Source organism: Biomphalaria glabrata, chromosome 11 (assembly GCF_947242115.1).
Source record: "Biomphalaria glabrata chromosome 11, xgBioGlab47.1, whole genome shotgun sequence".
NCBI classification, from domain to species: Eukaryota; Metazoa; Mollusca; class Gastropoda; family Planorbidae; genus Biomphalaria; species Biomphalaria glabrata.
The window spans coordinates 18,532,653-18,547,239 of record NC_074721.1 but is presented as its reverse complement, the minus strand read 5'-3'; the positions used below and the strand labels follow the sequence as shown (position 1 = coordinate 18,547,239).

General features: G+C 38.1%; 1 protein-coding gene across 1 annotated transcript in view; it reads right to left on the bottom strand.

The window, feature by feature from the left end:
• Positions 1 to 2,802: 2,802 nt before the first annotated feature.
• LOC106058971 (uncharacterized) overlaps positions 2,803 to 14,587 on the bottom strand; it is a 38,643-nt gene continuing 26,858 nt past the window's right edge. Inside the window, exons 15-19 of the mRNA XM_056004920.1 lie at positions 14,066 to 14,205; positions 10,668 to 10,767; positions 8,286 to 8,347; positions 6,322 to 6,456; positions 2,803 to 3,154 (exon numbers count right to left, since the gene is read on the bottom strand). Of these exons, the coding sequence (XP_055860895.1) occupies positions 3,115 to 3,154; positions 6,322 to 6,456; positions 8,286 to 8,347; positions 10,668 to 10,767; positions 14,066 to 14,205 (477 nt within the window). The 3' untranslated portion in view covers positions 2,803 to 3,114. The remainder of the gene's footprint in view (positions 3,155 to 6,321; positions 6,457 to 8,285; positions 8,348 to 10,667; positions 10,768 to 14,065; positions 14,206 to 14,587) is intronic.

Below are 14,587 nucleotides of genomic sequence, written 5' to 3'. Positions count from 1 at the left end.
TGTTCATGTGGTAAATCCTACGTTGCAGTCCACTCGAATAATACGGAGTCAGGTTAAATATTAATAGACTTTCGATTGTATTTACCACACAGTTACTTCAAAAACTTATTTTACAAGAGAGACTTGAATAATGTTACCGCGGAGGTGCTAAAGTCCCATAATAAATTATATAGTCAAACATATAATCAATCAAATAATCAATCATGTAAGGATCTAGTTATAGTGCTTATGAAAGAATCTAGTCATAGCACTTATGTAAGGATCTAGTCATAGAGCTTATGGAATCCTCTAATCAGTGACAAATAACTCATACAAAAACTTACACTTAACATTGTATTCACCTTAACTTGAGGAATCTTTAAACCTTGAAGGTAGGTTCATTCGATGCTAGCAACGAAGCAAGCTGAGTTTATAGAAACGGTTGCTAGCCAAATAAACGTACTCCAACTAAAGTGCAATATTAAGAACACGAAACAAGCCTCTAATATCTAGCTATTAAATACATACCTGGCGTGATTACGGTCACTACAAAGAGAGATAAGGAGTTCTTAAGTCCAAAACACCACAGAATAAAGTTTCCTACAAACACAGCGAAATACTCTCCTGAATCAACAACAACAACAACAATTTCAACGTTAGCCTCTCGTTACACACAGGCAACACTCGCGCGCGCGTGTGTGTGTGTGTGAGTAGTGGACTGCTCACTTCGCAATCCCTCGCTCACAACTTGAAAACGTCCGCCTCAATTCCACGTACGAGAGCTCTCACTCTCTCTTTCCCTTGGCTGCTGGCACCTTATGCAACCTTCATTCTTTCAGAGGGAATAGAAAAAAAAAATACCCCACCGCTTGGAACAGACGTCTGTGACAAAGATAAAATAAATAGATTCCCGTGTCGAGGGGAAGAAACAGAAAGGAAGCGATGCCGAGTAATTTCAAGTATCTTTTTAGTATTTTTTTTTCGACAGAGCGATGGGCTTTGATTTGAGGAACGGAGATGTGATCTACTCCGTTACCTCATTGATTAGAGAAACTGGGGGAAGTTTAAGTACTTGAACGAGAAATCAATAAGAGAGAGAGAGAAGAGATACAGCGATAGAAATAGAGAACGAAAAAGAGAAAGGTTAGCTAAGAGAAAGAGAGTGAGAAAAATAGAAACAGAAAGTAAGAGGGAGAGAGAGAGAGTAAAAAGTAAAATTTGCATTGCGTGCCAGTGTTAAAAATAGTAGCATCTCATGTCTGGGAGCTATCCATGAGTGCAGCTATAAATAGATTGATGAACAGCACTCAAGGGAAGCAAGAAGGGATAGTAAGGAAAGGCCGAGTGATAAAAAGGGAAGAGAAAAATACGAGCGTAGAACACTAAAGCAAGCACTGGCGAGGTATTATGTAGTGCAATATGAAGTAGGGAGCTCCCCGTTAATAAAAGGACTAGATCTGATGAGCACCCAACATGTAAAACATATGTCAGGGCGCCACAATAAATAGTTTACCTCGGGAATAACTTGCAGCATGGATGTGTGAGTGTATGTGCGTGTGTGTGTGTTGGATGTTGTGCAAGACGTAAAGTAACACCACCACAACACACGTGACACCACACACGTGACACGCAAGGAGTTCATGCCAACAGGTGTCCTAGGGATCTAGACATGGCGCTTAGGTAAGGAACTACTCCACAGACTCCTCCGACGCTGCCATTAAAGGCGCCTTCGCTCCATAACAGGCATACGCTGGCAAGACTACATTACAAATAACCATGTTCTGCTGGAGGCCGGTGTGGAGAGTATAGATACTTTAGAAGCTGAAGTATGCAATAGAAGTTGGAGAGCTATCAAAACTCCCGTGGGACACACAAATGAGACCCAAAGAAAAGCCCCTTGTGAAAGACTGGCGCGTGGGAACAAATAAACGGGCGTAACCGGTGTGTAAATGCTAGTCTAGAAATAGAGTAGAGCTGTTTGCCTTGGGGATATTATTGTATGGTTGTATGTAAACTTTCCGTTACTTAAAGCTATACAATTGTTGGACGCCAGATTGGAGTCTATGCTTGCAGAAGATGTCATGTTTCATAACAGAGAAATGAAAGGTGTTAGCAAGAGGGAAAGAGAAGCCGCTTAAGACCCTTAGTTTAGTAAATTAAGTTCTGGGACAGCCCTATAGTTGAGCTCGAGTTAAAATATTCTCGACCCAGATATTTGCATTCATTGGTGTCAATGATTTGCAATACAATAGCAAATATATAATATATATATATATATAATTAGAGTTTGTGTAAACCACAAAATCAATGGCGGCCACATAGGGTCCTCCAATGGTTCCACTGTTTGGTAAGTATTACAGAAACAAAGTTTCATTATGTTCAGCACATACATCGGAAACTAACAATTATCAATAATCAACAAATGTATGCCCCTTCATAGAAAATGGACAATTTGTTCCATCCTGACGACTATTGTTCCAGGTCTGAGAGCCAACATCACGAGTTACTCAGACAGCAAGAGCAAGTCTTGGAGAGTCAAAACAAGTAAACAAGAAGATCTCACTTTTCAATGGATTGCTTACCTCTCTTCAGAACGTCTAGAAGCCTACTATAAAGGCTAGAGAAGTTAGGAAGGTCATATGATCTATGTTTAAAAAACAAAACAAAATTATTTTCACTTTCAAAAATTATTAATTAAAACTGTCTGATATAACAATAAATAATGTTAATTGTTTTCTTTTCTTAAACTTAAATAATAACAAACACGTTTTTTCTTGGCTATTGTTATAATGCAAAAACAACAACAACAACAAACAACAAACGTACGAGCGAGCCAATATTTTAATTATTTTAAGTGGGAGTTTGAAAAGAGTGCACATTAAAAATAAAAAAAAATATTTATCATAAAACACACACACACAAACATCCGCACACACACAATACATCCAGATTTAGAATCTACAACATGAGATCATAATAAGAAGGAGACACAATGCTCATTTCAAGGCCTGAAGAAGTCTCTCCACTCTGCAGCCTTGGGTCTGGTATCTCTTGTCACCACACAAGCCCCTCCACTGTCTGCCTTGCCCTCTGGCTGCTGACGTGTGCTGGACGAGACACGGGCTGTGCAAGATTTCAATCTTCAGCTGCTATACGAGATTTCAGGTACAGACGTCTGGGAACATGAAACGTTACGGCAATGAAACATCTCACCAGAAAGATGTACACTCGAATATTTCAAGATAACACACTATTATAAAAGGAGGCGCGGTGGCTGAGCGGTGAAGCGCTTGGCTTCCGTACCGGGGTACCGGGTTCGAATCGTGGTGAAGACTGGGCTTTTTAATTTCGGGATCTTTGGGCACCCCTGATTCCAGCCATCTCTATGGTTACTTAACATTTAGAGTCTCCTAACGTCATCTACACCTCCCCTAGAAATTTTAAGTTAGAACAGCGGTGGGCAACCTTTTTGTATCGAGGGCCGCATTTAAAAAAAGTTTGGAAATGGCGGGCCGCATATATGTATATATCTTAGAAAAATACGCAGGCTAACTGTGTAGAATGTCTTTTAATTCATATTTACACTGTATTATATTTACGTTTCTTTCTTTTATTTCACTCTCCGCGTTGAAAATTACAACAAGAGTTTGCAGTTTTTGAAACCAATTTTACGATTTTTTAAAATTGCTGTTGTCTTTATATATCACAATATCCCCACAATTATACATTTGTACTTATGGTGCAGTATTTTACTTTTTACACTCATGCATAATGTTCTGGAACTGTGAAACTATCTTACTAGTTGTTACCCCTGTGACTGCTGTCAAATCAAAGTCAGTCAACATTGACCAGTGATTATACTTGTTTAGTTTCCACAAAAAAATGTTTGCTCACTGAATGAGACAATAATATATGTTCCGGAAGTTAATTGTCGGGACGAGGGAAACCTGCCCTTGTGGAGCATCACTAGAGAATGCTGACCATGTCCTTCAATGTTGCATACTAAATCAAGAGACTCTCCAAAGACTATTCAGAGAACTGAATGATCTGGAAACCACTGCACGGTTCATCTCAGATATAGAATTACTGATCTGAACTCTCCAACATGTAAAATTAGAACGAAGAAGAAGAACAGATGTATGTGTACCCAAATAGTATGAACAGCAGCAAAGGTTTTTTAATTTTAAAAATACAGCTTCTGGCACCCATAAGACTCCCGTGGTAGTACTGACTGGAACTTCTCTTTGCTTGGAGTTATGTCCTATGGAGCTGAATCAGCTTCTGCGATAAATGGTGAGCTGATGGTATTGAAGACTGGTTCTTTACGTCTTAAAATTTGCTTTTATAAATTGCACAATTAAGGAATCTTAATAAGTGTTGTACTTTTAATTATTTCACTAAAAATAGTTTCACCTTTCAGCAAAAGAAAATGACAAAAACTATTTTCTTTAACTTGTCTGTAGAAATGAAAAAGCCTTGTTTGAAAAGATTTAACATGCATTTATATTTCATATATAAACAACAATTTGCAATGATAGTTATAAAAGACATGAAATCTGTCTTCCACTCTTCATAAGAAATATTGGTAACAAAGTCACAGTCAATGTCATTCAAGTAACATAATGATTTATTCATTGAGATTTTATATTCTTCTCATTTGACTTTCCCATGCTAAGCTAGCCGATACATTGGATTATTTTGTTCATACATCGGAACTACCCCTAGCTCTAACAAGTTCGATTACTATGATTGTATTCGCAATGTTATGAAGAAATTTTATGCAGCTTTGTGCAAACTTTCTTGTTTAGAGTTTATGTTTGGGATATGTAAAAAAAAAATATTATTTTTCTCAGTCGAAGATCGAGTTCCATCAGTTGTTACACTTGCCATCTTTTTCCAAGCCTACCCAACACTCAGAGATTGTGTCTTGAATTGAGTGTATTGATGTATAGCCAAAAAGCATAATCTTCGTTTACTTAACACTTTTATAATGAGACAGTTTCAATAATTTATATAGATATTTTAAATGTATATACCATGGGCACACCTGATTTCTATAGGTGTCGGCGGGCCGCATAAAACATTTCGGCGAGCCGCATGTGGCCCGCGGACCGTAATTTGCACACCCCTGAGTTAGAAGCATACATTGTTCTGGCCCCATGACACCCTCGTTAACCGTAGGCCACAGGAACAGATGACGTTTACATCATCAGCCCTATAGACCACAAGGTCTGAAAAGGAGGACTTTACTTACTATTATTATTATTATTATAGCTTTTATAAAAGCTTTTATATAGCGCTACTTTCATGCTTATAGCATGCTCAGAGCGCTTTGGTCCAATCTCACTTGTGGACCAGTGGGGGGGGAGGGGGTATCAAGGAGTTGGTTTTCCGTGCTGCCTCTAGGCGCTCAGTAAACGCAACTCTGCCCGAGTCGGGTGTCGAACCTCGAGCCCCCTTCTAGGTAGCCAAGACGAGCCCAGTTCAAGCGCACTTAGCCTCTCGACCACGCTTCCCACTGACATGAAGAAAAGGAGAAACTATTCTAAATACAATTGACGGAACTTGGATTATGTTTGGAGTGCAAATAGGCGCCCTACACTTGAATAAGTGACTCATGGTGAGTTATGTGCTCCGTGCTGCCAACTCGGTTGTCCCTGGTTCGAAACCTGCCCACCGCAATCCCCCCTGCCGTCTTGCAAGATACTTGGTCTAGGACGTAATAATCTTTCCGAATGCACGTTTGAAAAACTTACAGGTCTTGGTTGAATCACAACATGTCATTGTGTCCTAAGTCTTGGTTGAAACACAACATGTCCTTGTGTCCTAAGTCTTTGTTGAAGCACAATATGTCCTTGTGTCCTAAGTCTTGGTTGAAGCACAACATGTCCTTGTGTCCTAAGTCTTGGTTGAAACACAACATGTCCTTGTGTCCTAAGTCTTGGTTGAAGCACAACATGACTTTGTGTCCTAAGTCTTGGTTGAAGCACAACATGTCCTTGTGTCCTGAGTCTTGGTTGAAACACAACATGTCCTTGTGTCCTAAGTCTTGGTTGAAGCACAACATGTCCTTGTGTCCTAAGTCTTGGTTGAAACACAACATGTCCTTGTGTCCTAAGTCTTGGTTGAAGCACAACATGTCCTTGTGCCCTAAGTCTTGGTTGAAGCACAACATGTCCTTGTGTCCTAACTCATTCTATAACCTCCGAATGCTCCAGATTTGTATCTAAAATGTTTAAATTTGATGGCAAATCGGATGATTAAGTGGATTTATATTTGGGATGACCTGTGGTATAGTTTAATTGGTCATATATCGGGACAGGCTCTACACGTATTTCTGACCTGGCAAGATTGGCCGATATGCTGTAGCGAGCCACCACGCGGGCATCAGGGTCGGCCACCTGAGACATCTCCAGACTGGTCCTAATAACATCGTTGGGATCTCCGCCGACCTCCATTATTCTATTGGCCAGGTCCCTAGAAAATAAAAACATCCAGGTAGTTACAAATTGTTAATAATTCTTCAGCAAAGTTTAAATAGAATGTTGGGAAGTGTTTAGGCTTCAGGTAACCAGAACAGTCGTGACCTTTCTACACTAATTTAAGAACTATCGTCATGTATACATATTACAAATTACGTATTCTATAAATAATTTATTTTTCGTGTCTAAAGAATTTGTTTCAAATAAATTCTTAATATGATATATCTCCGAAGGTATAAGGTAGAGAGCACCTGGTTTCATGCGGCTTCAGAACAAGACAGCTGGAGGTCACTTACAAAGGCCGTGGGATAAATATTTGAAACCAAAAAAAAATCCGCTTTCGAGTAGACGTAGACGGTGAAAAGAAAATCTAAATCAACCATCAGCGGACAATGGTTGTGCCTGAGCTAGATGTGGCAAAATATATAGGTCACAGATGGGGCTGCGTTGCCACGGGAAATACTGCACTCCATATTAATCAACAAGTAGTTGGTTTGCTTGTCTGTAAATAAGTTTATTGACAAATGGTAACTTAATTGTGTGATTGCTGACTTTAGAATATACAGTTTCCCATGAGTTTACATGAGCACAAGAGTGGTGTATAGGAGAGTGGTCATTTCTGTAACACGAAATTGTCAACTGTGTAAATATAAATCGATTCTAGGGTGTGAGGATTGAAAATGGTAGATCACTCGGGAAATAAACAGATCTGTTCACCTATGTAACTCTCAAAAATGGTGAAGGCAAAGGTTCTTTTACAATCCCTCTTTTCAGCTCGCAAACTCTTCATTCGGTCAAATAAAGAAAAAACAAAAACCTGGGTGGGTTGGTAGACTCGGTTCTTAAAAAACAGATCAAAGAGTTTCCCTAGAATATTAACAGCTGAAGTATATTTTTGGTCAAAGAATAACTAGCCAATTGGCCTGACCAGGAAAACTTTAGTTTGACCATTTTCATTTTTCAAAGTCAAATAAAACATTCCCTTGAACTTGGTTAAAGGAGTAGAGAATCTGTCTCCTGAGCAGGCAAAAGGTCAGCGGGATTTCCCACTAGTAAGTCTTGTTCATTAACTTGTTTGGTACATAAATAGACATTCTACGCACCGACTTCTAAATCTGGATCTAAAGGCCTATCATTAGAATTGTATATACTTGAGTCGATTTAATCATTCGCTTACCCAGGATTTTTTTTTCTGTCTGGCGGGATTGGGGCGGGAAAAATTGTTCTTTTCTGTTGAAAGGAGTTGTTTTTTGTTTTTTTCGTTCAATATTTAAAAAAAAATAATTTCTGAAGTATTTTTTCAATATTTTATTTGTTTACGATCCTCTATTCACCTTGCAAATTTATGGGTGGATCTTGGAATTTGATCGGCACGGTTCTTGAAAACGGCTCTAACAATTTGACAGTTGATGCATATCATTGGGAAAAGAATTACTAGATAATTGGCCACGCTGGGAGAAAACTCTAGTTTGACACCGTTAAAATTTTTCCAAATATTATGTTCCAAAATTAGATTTGGTCTTGAAAATAAAGAGTTTGATAAATAAATAGATGCCCACGTCTTCTAAGTCCCTGATATATATTCTATAAGCCTATCATTTGAATTTTACATACTTTGAGTGGATGTATACATTAGCTTTAGCAGAATTATTTTTCGGGGGGGGGGGGGAATAGGGTCGGGGAAAATTCAATTTTTTAAAAAATCTATCATTCATTAGTTATTAAGAGAAAATAATCTTTTTTACAAAGGTTGGTCAGCTGTACAATTTTTACTTGTTAAGTTAGTCATTACTCATTAGATTTCATGTCTATCTCAAGACTTACTTGAATGTCACTTTATTGTTTCTCATCTTATGAAGGAAACTCTCGTGATGAATGTCTTCGCCCTGAAAGTGTCAGTGGTCAGTGGATTACACCCAAAACAATGGAAGTGGTCAGTAGATTACGTCCAAAACAATGGAAGTGGTCAGTAGATTATGTCCAAAACAATGGAAGTGGTCAGTAGATGACATCCAAAACAATGGAAGTGGTCAGTAGATTATGTCCAAAACAATGGAAGTGGTCAGTAGATTACATCCAAAACAATGGAAGTGGTCAGTAGATTACGTCCAAAATAATGGAAGTGGTCAGTAGATGTCATCCAAAACAATGGAAGTGGTCAGTAGATTACACCCAAAACAATGGAAGTGGTCAGTAGATTACATCCAAAACAATGGAAGTGGTCAGTAGATTACATCCAAAACAATGGAAGTGGTCAGTAGATTACATCCAAAACAATGGAAGTGGTCAGTAGATTACATCCAAAACAATGGAAGTGGTCAGTAGATTACATCCAAAACAATGGAAGTGGTCAGTAGATTACACCCAAAACAATGGAAGTGGTCAGTAGATTACATCCAAAACAATGGAAGTGGTCAGTAGATTACATCCAAAACAATGGAAGTGGTCAGTAGATTACATCCAAAACAATGGAAGTGGTCAGTAGATTACATCCAAAACAATGGAAGTGGTCAGTAGATTACATCCAAAACAATGGAAGTGGTCAGTAGATTACATCCAAAACAATGGAAGTGGTCAGTAGATTACATCCAAAACAATGGAAGTGGTCAGTAGATTACATCCAAAACAATGGAAGTGGTCAGTAGATTACACCCAAAACAATGGAAGTGGTCAGTAGATTACATCCAAAACAATGGAAGTGGTCAGTAGATTACACCCAAAACAATGGAAGTGGTCAGTAGATTACATCCAAAACAATGGAAGTGGTCAGTAGATTACATCCAAAACAATGGAAGTGGTCAGTAGATTACACCCAAAACAATGGAAGTATTCAGTAATAAAACACATCCGAAGCAATGGCAGGGGAGATACATAAAAAATGTAAAAAAGTTGATTGAAGGACATTGGTGTGTTAGAGAATATAATAATGGATATTAACTTTGCATTAAAATGTAGAGAAAAGAAAAAAAAATGTTTACTTAACATTGTATGTAGACTATAGTCTGTGTTAAACTAGTGTAGTTCAGGGTGTCATTTGGCCAGCACAACGACCAACCGCAATCACGTTCCCCAACTAAAGTCAGGTACCTATTAGAGTTGGGTGGACTCAGGTGGACTCTGTCTTTACCGAGATTCGAATCCAGGACCGCCAAGCGCTTAACGATTAAGCCACCGCGCTCCTTATACTAGTGTAAGTGTATGTTATTTAGCTAAACAAGAGATTAAACAGTTTTTGCAGAAGAGTTTAAAATATATGAAAGTTAGTATTAAAGTGATAAAGCGGATTGCCTCCAGTACAACACAACTGTACAATATGATCTTAGCTATTTTGTTTCCTTTGTTCGAGGTTCGAGTCCTGGTCAGAATTTGTCCTGGGGCATTTGCAAAAACTATGTCTATCGAGTTCTTCTCTTTCTCAAATGGCCCGCTAAATAAATTGGAATTCAGAAAACTAAACAAGCAGCTGGCCTCTAAATTGATCAATAACACGAACCTCACGTGACAGTAACCGGCGGACTGCGTTTCATCATTCATACACATCTTGCGTTTCAGAAGAAATACTTGAGCTCTATTGAAAATTGCATTGTATTTTATAGTTCCATTCGTCGTGATTGAAATAGTTTGGATAACAACTTGTGTGCTTTTCAGTGTCCACTGTATCGTGTGTGTGTTGTTCCGTCTTAGTCGAGATGAGGACAGAAACCTCGTTGTAAAATGGGTGTTGAAGTTTATGTTTGTTATCAAGTTATGATGTGTTGAGAGATCATATGTTTGTCGCCGTGCGACTGTGCGTGTTTTTGGTGTCACGGTTTCGTCCTTCACCTATCGGTGTTCATAATTGTTTTTGTGTAGCGCACTTTACATGCTAATAGCATACTCAGTGCGCTACGGTCCAATGACTATTGTGTACCAGTGTGTATCAGACACTCAGAGTGAGTTGATAGAAGCTTTGTACAAAATAGGAATGTTAAGTAAAAGAAAAAGTTGGCATCAAAATTCAACACAGGTATAGTCAAACACAATCATTAGAATATTTACAGTATCACTGGTATAGTCACACACAATCATTAGAATATTTACAGTATCACAGGTATAGTCAAACACAATCATTAGAATATTTACAGTATCACAGGTATAGTCAAACACAATCATTAGAATATTTACAGTAACAAAGGTATAGTCAAACACAATCATTAGAATATTTACAGTATCAATGGCAGCTTCGAGATCAATCCCTCCAAAGTATTTGACCAATCGCATTCGTTCTTCAGGTTTGAGTTTGGTCACAAGAGCTAAAGGATCTTCTCTAAAGGATGAACAAAAGCATTGAAAATAATTCAAAATGACAATAAACACTCAGAAAAATCCGCCCACAAAGCCAAATAAATAGTTATTTTCCCTCTCAGTAAAAAGCTGACAGATTTAACTTAAAATTAGGGGTGCACCTGATAGTCGCTCCGGCTCCGGCTTCTGCCGAATATCCGGCATTTTTTACTATCCGGTACTATTCGGCTCCGGTCGGATATCACTACCGGATAGTAAACCGGATAGTAAAAAATACACCTATTTAATATGCATAAAGTGGACCTCGTTCCATTAATGTCTGTTGTAGAATGTATTAATGTTTATATTCAAACAAAATAATGTGCTTAAAAATAGAGCCATTATGAATATGCACCTAACATTGTTTATTATAAAGACAAGGCGTGTTAATAACTTAATATAAATAGAAATGAAACTTTACATCATAAATGCGCTTTACATACAGAGCAGCAATGGCTGACACTTTTTTTCAATTTGTCTTGACCTTTGAGTAGGTTAGTTAACATGTTAAAATGCTACATTCCTTGACTACGTCATGCTGACCAGACGTCTGTCTAGCTGTGCGGGTATATCTCCAGAGGTAGAGATGAACAACTCCCACCCCTTTTATTTGTTTAGTCCATCACATTGAGTTTTTTTATAGGCAGGTGACAACAAGTTAAATGCGATGGACGTAGGTTTCATGTCAGCGTATTGACACTCTCTAGAGGTCACACCTTTCGAGGGAACTGAGTTTGTTTATTTAGTAGTTTATCTTTATTACGGAGGCTGGATTACCATAGCCACACCTCTAAGGTAACCAGGTATAATTCCAGATGAACAACTCCCTCCCCCTTTTATTTGTTTAGACCACCCCATTGAGTTCATTGATTGACAGGTGACCACAAGTCAGATACGATGGACGTAAGCACTCTCTAGAGGTCACACGAGGGAACTATGTTTGTTTACTTAGTAGTTAATCTTAATTGGGGGGGGGGGGTGGACTGGACTTCAAGCCAAACATCTACACGGGTATCCGGACAAAGAGTTTGCTTATTTGGAGAAAAATCTTAATCACGTGGTTGGGCTAGAGGCCACACCTTTTCAAGTGTGCCGAGTTACTTGAACATAAATCTCAATTAGTAAGCTGGACTAAAGATCGCACACACCTAAACGAGTGACCTTTAGCTACACAGAACACAAACCGCGAGATTATATAGCCCAGTAAGCCAGTAACTAATTATTTAGTAGAAGACACGACCAGGGCTATCTTTCAACGGAGAGCTAAACACCCACTACTCTTTATTTTATTTCTTTGGTTCTTGACACCCAATTTATTGATAGACATTGACCATTTTTAAGCCAGAATGAAAAAACACAACGTATATTAAGTTTAAATAATTTTTCTAACGTGTTAACTTGAATATTATTCCTGCAAATATGTGTCTTGATTTGATAATAATATTCTTAATAATTTGTGACAGTCAATTAACTCCTTGTTATTACTATTTTTTTAGCTTAAGATGCGTACTTAGCCACTGTGTATCAGACTAGGACGACTTTTACACATAAATAACGGAAAACCTTACAGTAAATTTTAAAATCGCATAAAATAAATTGAATAATAGTACCGCAGTTAGATCTAGCAAACAAAGAAAGTGTAAAGTGAAAAGTGGAGTGTAAAAAAAAAACAACAAAAAAACCCCTTGACCTCTAACTAGTGGACGGGTATAATTTATCTACATGCTTGACTGACTGTTATCTTTTTTGACTGACACCCAACTCTATTGCGTGCGTATGCTCAAGGAAAAAACAATGCGTGATGATTAACACAAACAACTATACACACTACACTAGGACTTCATGTGTAGGCTCACTAGGTATATCTGACCAGGTTGTTGGTCTGAAATTCATGAACACATACATCCGACCACTATACAAGGCAGATTGCACTTGTGAGATTTACATTATTAGCTAGTTAAATATATACTAACATTATTTACATTGACCTTCCTACACACATCCTTTACAGTTGGTGGCATCGTACATACACACAGACACACTCATGCTATACAGATTTTTAGAAATACTGTTAAGCTTGAATAAATCAATCAGTAACAGAGTTTAAAACAATAACGTATATAAAAGGAAAAAAATTAATAAAACCAACCAATATAGGTTTGTTATTTAACAGTTAAAATGTTCAGCAACACAAGCTATTAACAAGATACTTAGGTATCCGGCTCCGGCTCCGGCCCTGGCCGAATATAAAATTTTACTATCCGGTGCACCCCTACTTAAAATACAGCGACACTTATCCAATGTTGACCGTCCCATCAATGTAAGTGTTTTATTATGTCACCTTTAAAGCTACAGGAGCTAAAAAAAGAGTGTTACTTAGTTACTAATGTTACTATTTCTGTTGTACTAATTTAAATGATAAATGTTGTTTCTGATATTTTATTACTATGCTTAAATTTGCATTATTCTTCATTTCTTTAATTGTTAGGTCCCAATCAAGACCAAAGAAAGGCTGCCAAAACTATTTTTCAGCTTGCAATGTGGATTTGTTCATTCTGAATACTTTGTTTCTAATACAAAAATATTCTATTCTAGCTTAGTGTTTTAGTGCATTGTTGAGTAGAGACATTACTTTCTATCTCAGGTACACACTAAACTCTATTCTACAATATTTTGTATCAGGGGGACATTCTCGAACATATCTACCTTTATTTTGTGGCACACTAAGGAGACATATAGCTGCATTTAGTGTCATAGTACGAAAGTACAAAGACATATACATATATCTAACGACAAAATACGAAAATATATGTAACTGTTTTTAAGTGATACAGTACAAAGAAATAAATCTTCACTTTATGCCACAATATTGAGACTTTTTTTACATTTGGGAAGAAGAGGCACTGGCTCAGAAGCGTAGTGAGAGGGTGCACGATGCCCTAGGCGCCACACTCAAGGGGCCGCCACACGCAACCTATATTTCTATGTATTCAATAATGTATGTTGCCCCGGGCGCACGATTTGCTCAATACGCATCTGTACTGGATAGATCCACATGGAGAACAAGCATAAAGGAAGGGTCCTGGATTGAAGATAGCTTACACACCTCAAATAGAATGAAGGGGGAAAGTACAATAGTTACTGGTGATTACAGATGCCCAACCTCTGACCTCAGCTGTGTATCAACGATTGGCCTCTTTGGTCAGTTAAGTTGCAAGGGAAAAGATGACTTCCCGCAACGTAAAATGCCGCACAGAGTGACACTATACGAAGACATATACCTGTACTTAGTGAGGACCTCAGACTTGTTGTACTTATCATCTGAGTGACTCATGACGCAGCCATAGCGAATCTCTATGTTCTTCTCCCAAAACAGAAGGTCCACCAAAGGGGCAGCATTCTTTTCAATTGTTTGATACCGCTGGAAGAAAACAAAAAGAAAAGAAAGATAACTCACAATAAGTAGTACACTACGGGCAGTGATGCAGCTTTTAGGTTAGTAATGATTTGTTTTAAGAGGTGAATGCTGTAAGTGGACACAAACAAATTAAATACATAGGCATCGTAACCGGCACATTCTGCACCACCAACTACATTTGACCACAACTACATTTGACTACAACTACATTTGACCACAACTACATTTGACCACCAACTACTTTTGACCACCAACTAATTTTGACCACCAACGACGTTTGACCACCAATCACATGTGACCTTCAACTACTTTTGACCACTAACCACCTTTGTACTGTTGGATGTGGCAACTGAAAAGGGAACTATGTGATTCGTCTGCATTTATA